Genomic DNA, 7,325 nt, shown 5'->3' on the forward strand with positions numbered 1-7,325 from the left:
GCAGTCCCATTACTGGGTATACACCCCCAAAATATAAATCATTCTGTCATAAAGACACATGCATGCAAATGTTCATTGTAGCACTACTCACAATAGCAAAGACATTGAATCAACCTAAATGTCCATCAATGACATCTTGGATAAAGAAAATATATTACATATACACCATGGAATCCTATGCAGCCATTAAAAACTAGATCATGTCTTTTGTTGTTCTTGTTGTTGTTGTTGTTTCTTCAGGGACATGGATAGAGCTGGAGGCTATTATCCTTCACAAACTAATTCAGGAACAGGAAACCAAATACTGCATATTCTCACTTATAAATGGGAATTTATAATAATTCTAAGGGGAGTCTTAAATGATAAGAACTCATGAATACAATGAAAGGAACAATCGACAGTGGTGTTTTCTTGAGGGTGGAGGGTAGGAGGAAGGAGCAAAGCAGAAAAGATAACGACTGGGTACAGGGCTTAAATACCGGGGTGATGAAATAATCTGTACAACAGACCAGCATGACATGAGTTTAAGTATGTAACAAACCTTCACATGTACCTCCAAACCTAAAATAAAAGTTAAGAAACTCTGACTTTGTCACAGTGCTACTGTGTGCATATTCTCTGGGTGCTGAAGCCCAGCAAGGAGGGCATTCTAGTTACGTCTGCTTTACAACATCCTGGCCCTCTATGGAGAGCCAGGTCTATCTGGTTTTGAATCTTCTGCACAAGTATAGAGCTTGACATAACTTTGGATACTCATGAACTACTTGTCAAAATGAATTTAAACAAGAATAATTACTGCATCCTAAGAAAAAAGAAAATGAGAATAAAATCATGATTTTTTTTTCCTATTGGCTATTCTCTTGGGTAATAATTTGTTATGAAGGCCTATAATTATGTTTTTATATTGGTAATTATTAGTATTTTAAAAACAATTTGCTTTCAGGGGTGTTTGTTTATAGAATAATTCTTATAGAACCACATATGATTTTATTGTTTAAAGTTTATATAAGTTTAATATTTGAAAATGTTATCACTGTTGTGATTGCATTCTTTCTTTTTTTGTTGTTGTTATACTTTAAGTTCTGGGATACATGTGCATAACGTGCAGGTTTGTTACATAGGTATACACGTGCCATGGAGAATCACATATGATTTCATTTGCTTTAGAAGCAATTCTGAAAATGTAACCAAACTATTTTTTAAACATGTGTAAGTTTTCGTCTGAGTTTGCATCTAGGTTTACATGTATCATGTGTGGGAAATTTCATGCACAGAGCTATCTAAAAAAGTTATGACAACATAAAGAGCATTTAAAAGCCAGCGGGTATCACATCACCTGGGAAAGTAGAGGGACCTGCCTCTAGCTCATGATTAGTAGTGACACCAAATATAAAAGAAAAAATAATCTCAGGCAAACATAGTTCTGTGCTTTTATTAGACGTAGAAATTACGTTTGAATAGTATAATAAAAATGAACAATGTAGGAATTTATATCCAAAATCTAGATACCAAACATCTTCAAAAACCTGGACTTACTAATAACTATGCAAATGATTTCTATATGTCATTCTTAAAATTCAAAATCAATCTGATATTATCAGAATTAATATAATGTTATCTTATAATATTTCAGAAGCAGAAGCTGTCCTCCTGTGTTTAGCAGTTTTAAGGTATAACTACAACTTTATGAAATATCTGTGAGTTTCTGTTAAATGGGCATTCTGATGAAATTGGTGAAAAAGGACTTGTTGCCTTTTTTGTTTTTAGAATACTTTCATGCTTCACTGTATTTTATTAGAACAAGAATCTTATTGCAAATGGCTGAGATCAGGACAATTTTACACAAAGCTGAGAGATCTGATCCAATGAAGGAGAGGGACAGAATAGTCAGGGAAGAATACATACTAACCTTGTGTAAACACTCGAGTGCTCTGGTTTCCAAGGCTAGTTTTGATAATGAAGCCATGCTCTGGTCCTCTGGTCACTTTATACTTCAGAAGCCTGTGGGGACTGTCCTGATCTTCTGCCTTCAGAGACTTGCTGGTAATCAGGAAGCCCATGTGTCCAGTGTGAAGGCGCTTCAAGGCTGGGGCACCGCTGTTGGTAGTAATCTGGGGAAGCCTATTGTCTAATGATCTTATCTGGACCCTCATTACTTGAGGTTTGTGTGTCGCCAGGGCAGTGTCTGGTAGGACATAGAAATCAGTGTGAGTGCCATCTGTCACAGTCAAGGAGAAACTATCTTCAGTGGTCTCACTGCCATCATGCTTGTAGCTAATCAGGTTCTTGTTCAGGTCTTGCTTGGTGAAAGTGGTCACTGGACGGCTACCATTGTACAAAATCTTGCCATGCATGGGGACCTGGGTGATGGTAAAGAGAATAAGGTCATCTGGGGTATCATTGTCTTCCACTGTCAACTCAAGGAGAGTGATCAGTTGGCTATCCTCTTTCTGTAGTGTTAGTCTATGGATGGTCAAGATAGGTTTCTTATTATCCACATCAGTGATGAAGATCCTGAAGGTTCTGAACACAGGGTAGAGTTCGCCGATCACTCGAAACTCGAAGCTGTCCATCTTTTTCTCATCATTTGAAGTATGGACATAGGATATTTTGTTGCTAGCCAATTGAAGTTGAGTGAAAGAGGCAATGGGTTCCCCAGCATAGTCAGAACTTTCTAAGTGACCCAGGCTTGGAGCCCGTGTAATGCTAAAGTGATGTTCATCAGAGCTGTTGATGTCACTGTTGCTAAGCAGATTGTTGGTAAGGGTCACTCTGGCACCTTCTATCAAGGTGATCCTTTTGCTGATTACCTCAGGGAAGACCCTGTCTAAGTTGCCAATGGTGACATAGAAGTAGTGGTCTGTCAAAGTGTTAACCCCATCTGTAACATCAAACTTGATAATGTCAACAATCCCTTCTTGGCCTGTGTGGATATAGCAGATGAGGCCTCTGTTAATCTCATCCTGGGTAAAGTTCATTCCCAGAGTAAGATTGTTCCTCACTTCTCCTCTGGGTTTTCTCAGCCTCTGTAGAAGCCCTTGTTGAGGCCCAGAATGGAGGACAAAACTGAGGCTTTTATCATCTGAGTCAAGATCTGTGGCCTTGAGGATCCGATTTGTGATGATCTCAGAGTGTCCTTTCTCTACCTTCAGCCCATTGTTGACAGTCAGGTGAGGAGTTTCATCATCCACTAGGGTCACTACAATGGGTACCTTCCTGTGGGTTGTGTGCTTGCCGTCACTCAGCCAGACCTCAAAACTGTCCTCTTTTGTCTCTGAGTCATCATGCTCATACACAATGGCGGAGGCCTCCTGGATCTCCTTGAGGGTGAAGCTGTGGATGGGCTGGCTGCCTGTAGCCAGCTGCTGTATGATTCGTCCATGCCGAGGGAGGGCTGTGAGTTGAAAGTGGAGCTCATTCGGTGGCAGGTCAGCATCTGCTCCGTTAAGCAGCTGGGTGTCTATGACCAGGCTCATCCCCTCTAGTACCTTAAACTCATGGGCAAAAAGTTTAGGCTGCTCATCATTGGTGGGTAGGATGATTATAGGGAAGAAGACATTTGGGGAGAAGTTGATGCCATCAGAGCAATAAAAGATGAATTGGTCCTCTTGTGGCTCTACTCCCTTGTGAATACTCTGTACATAATTGATATGCCTCACTTGGATATCTCTGAGGGAGAAAGCACTGATAGGGCTACCAGACTGGGATATTTTTGAACCAGGAGCTGGTGCAATCTTTTCCAGGTAGCCAGAGGCTGGCTGACTAGTCACTGTGCAGAGGAGTTCATCTTGAGGAGTGTCCACATCTTCAACATGGAGATGTTGTAAGGTCAAGGAGTTCTTCTCACCTTCATAGACAATGAAGGACTCCCCGACCAAGACCTTGGGTCCCACATTGTCCACAGGCAGCACAGTTACTTGTACCTGTACTCTCTCTATTATGCTATTCCCCACTACCCATTGGTAAGAATCTTTGGAGAGGATGAGGCTGAAGGCATCGTGCTGCTTTTGAAAACCAACTTCACCTCCAGTGTGGACATAGGCTACTCTCCCATTGATGAGATCCTCTTGGGTGAATCGTTCTGTGGGCAAACCATTTACCAGAATAGTGCCCAGTTTGGGGCTGTCCTTTACAATGAAAGACAGCATCAAGTCACCTACATCCTTCCTTTTGCCATGGATGACACCCATGGTAATTTCAGTGGCTTTATTCTCTAGCACGTCTATAGAAACATCCAATAATGAACTACTTCTGAGAGAGATCCTAGGACTTCTGTTAGCCACATTGGGATGCACAGAAATTGGGATGGTGATGGGTATATGGTGCACCCCATCACTTACTTCCAGATGGAAAGTGTCACTGGTAGTCGTCTGGTCTCTGCCATGCTGGTAAGAGACACTCCCGTTAATAACATCAGCTTGCATGAAAGATTCCCCTGGGACCATACATTTTTTAAAGTACTGCAAGTGTCCATGTTGGGGACCCCGGACTAATATGAAGACAATTTGGTCAATGTCTGTGTCTGGGTCTGTAACATGCAGCTCATTACTGCTGAGGTTAAAGCTGCCTCCCTCTAAGATAGTAAAGCCTCTGTTGGTGACTTCTGGGGGCTGGTTGTCCACAGGTTGCAGGAATAATGTGAATGTGCCTGGCACGCTATTGCCTGCAGCATCTTCCACCTGGTAAGTAAACTGCACAACCCGTGGTGCAATACCCAACTTCTGTGGAGGCTGGTAGGCAACTTTATGCTGATTTACCTGGGCTTGGGTGAAGTGCATGATGAGTGTGTCTGGTGAATCAGTGAGCACAATTTCTCCAGCCCGGACTTGGTGGTTGCCATCTGTGTCAGTCGGGAGTGTCAGTAGGGTGTACCATAGGTTCTGGTCATCAGAGTCCTGGTCAATGTATCGGAGGAAATTCTTCTGGAAGTGAGTGAGTTGGTATTCTTGTACGGTCATTTCTAGTGTAGTTCCTGGGTACAGCTGTGGACTCAGTATATCCACTGGTTGGACCTTGATGGTGAAAATGTGCTGTTTGGAGAGATTGGGTGGGTCATGGTCATCCTGCACATGGAAAGCCAGCTGGACCATTACAGATTGAGGGCTGTGTGGTCCAAGATGGCGGTAGAAGAGTCTCCCTTCCATTATGTCTCTCTGTAGCCACTCAGTCACCACTTTCTCATAAAGCCCTTCTTTTTCCATGTAGTGCCAGTCTTCATCTTCAGTGGAGAGAGGTAGTTCAGCCTGCCGCAGCAACAGGTCCCCCAGGTAGTGGCCTGAGTGGGAGGAACCAGGGGCCAACTCCCACTGAGACTCTTCCTCATTTCCTTTTAGGGGCTGGTTCTCCAGCACAAAGTGGATGGTTGAGTCCTCAGAGTCAATATCAGTAGCACTCAGTACAAAGGGAGAGATCTGGACCACCTGCCCTTCAGTGAGTGAGAGTCCTGTGTTAGTATTGACCATTGGTGGTTCATCATCCACAGGTAGGATGGTGAGGGGAAAGAGGAATTCCACTTGGTGGTGCCCATCCTCCATCCGGAAGATGATGTTGTCACTGTAGGTGTTGCTGCCATCATGCTGATACACCACTCGCCCTGCTGCCAGGTCCGCTGGTGTGAAATACTTGCACCCAGCAGGTGCCCCAAACACCACCAGCTGCCCATGTCTCAAGCCCCTGACTGCAGCCATTTTCACCTCTTCCAGGTTATCTTTATCACTGATAGGAACGCTGTGGGTGCTGGACAAGGGCCTTGACTGACCTTCAAAAAGCACGAGTCCCCTGTTATGGCTAGCCACTGGGACCAGAGTATTCATGGATTTCACCGTCACCATGAAGGCAAAGGGGTCTGAGGCGGCGCCGTCTCCGTCCACCACCTCCAGCTCCAGCTGAAAGAGGCGCTCCCCATGGGAGTTCTCTGTAGGGGGCTGATAGGCAATCTTCAGCTCCCTCAGCTCCTGCTGAGTGAAGAAGGAGACTGGAAGCCCTAGAGGGTCGTCGGTGCTGACCACGTAGCCCTGTTGCCCCGGGTGCCCTGGTGGGTGAGTGGGGGCGTTCAGAATGTTGAACACCAGGTCACCAGGGTCTGACTCGACGTCCTCCGCGGCCAGTGCGTCAGGCGTCAGGGCTGTCAACACCAATGGATCCACCTCCATCATCATCGTGGCCATGAAGCTGGGCCTGGGCGGTGTGTTCTCGGCTGCGCCGCGGATCCTCACGAGCAGCTGGAAGTGCTCGCGGACCAGCACACCCGCGGACCCAGCGTCTTGGCCCTCAGGCCCCAGCAGCTCCACCATCATGGGCACGTAGTCACGGTTGGGCGAGGAGGTGGCGGTGTGCTGATAGCGCACCCCAGCACGGAGGAAAGCCTCACAGTCTACGCCCTTGCCCCTGGGGAGTGGGGCCCCCACGGCGTCCACCAAGCGCCCGTACTTGGGCAGGGGGCCGTCCTCGTGAGGAAGTGGGGTGAGCCGGCACCTGCGGGTGGCCGTGGCTCCAGACTTCAGGGAGGCGAAGTCCAGCACTCTCCTGTCTATGGCGCGGCTCCAGCTCCGCAGCTTCTCCACTACCAAAGGCCTGTTGCGCGTCACCAGCTCCAGCTGGGAGAAGACCAAGTCCACCGCCAGCGTGAAGGGCAGCAGCAGCGTGTGAGTCGGGGCGTCGTAGCGCAGCTGCAGCAGCACCCGGGAGCGTCCGGGGCTGTGGGAGCCGAAGTGAGTGTACTGGACTTGGCGGGGCCCGAAGGTGCAGGGGAAGCTGCGCGGGGAGAGCGCGCCCTTGAGCCGCGGCAGGGCGTCCAGTACCGTGACTTCGCACCGGTCCCCCGGCTGCACTCCAATCACCAGATCCCGGAGCGGGTCGAGCCAAAGGGAACGACCCAGGGGCACCCGGAGTCCAGGGTTGGCAATCAGCACGCTGGGGCCGTCGGGGCGAGTGCCGTCAAGCGCACCCCGGGCGGGCAGGTAAAGCGCCGGGTCGGGCTCGGTCCCAAGCGAGGATGCCCGTCCCTGCAGCGCGGGGCGACTCAAGAGCAGGCAGGCGAGCGCCACAAGGAAATGCCGGGGCGTCCCAGTCGGGTGCCGAGAAGCCCCCGCCATGGCCACGGATGGCTCCTGGCGTTGGGATTCCCGGGGTGGGGTGCCCTGTGCAAAGAGGGATCCGCTGAGCCGCAGGTGCAGGCAGTGGAGGCAGTAGCTGCTGTCCAGTCGGTAGCCGACTTGCGGATCCAGCAAGAGCCAGCGGCTGCGCTTCGGCTGCAGGTAACGGCAGCAGGGGAAGGGGCTCTGCCCGCTTCCTGCTCAGCCCCGGTCGCAAGTCTCTCTTTGCTG

General features: G+C 48.3%; 1 protein-coding gene across 1 annotated transcript in view; it reads right to left on the reverse strand.

The window, feature by feature from the left end:
* FREM3 (FRAS1 related extracellular matrix 3) overlaps positions 1 to 7,094 on the reverse strand; it is a 123,120-nt gene extending 116,026 nt beyond the window's left edge. The window contains exon 1 of the mRNA XM_004040430.5: positions 1,910 to 7,094. Within this exon, the coding sequence (XP_004040478.5) occupies positions 1,910 to 7,094 (5,185 nt within the window). The remainder of the gene's footprint in view (positions 1 to 1,909) is intronic.
* Between the last annotated feature and the right edge of the window lie 231 nt (positions 7,095 to 7,325).

This window comes from Gorilla gorilla, chromosome 3, assembly GCF_029281585.2.
Source record: "Gorilla gorilla gorilla isolate KB3781 chromosome 3, NHGRI_mGorGor1-v2.1_pri, whole genome shotgun sequence".
NCBI lineage: Eukaryota > Metazoa > Chordata > Mammalia > Primates > Hominidae > Gorilla > Gorilla gorilla.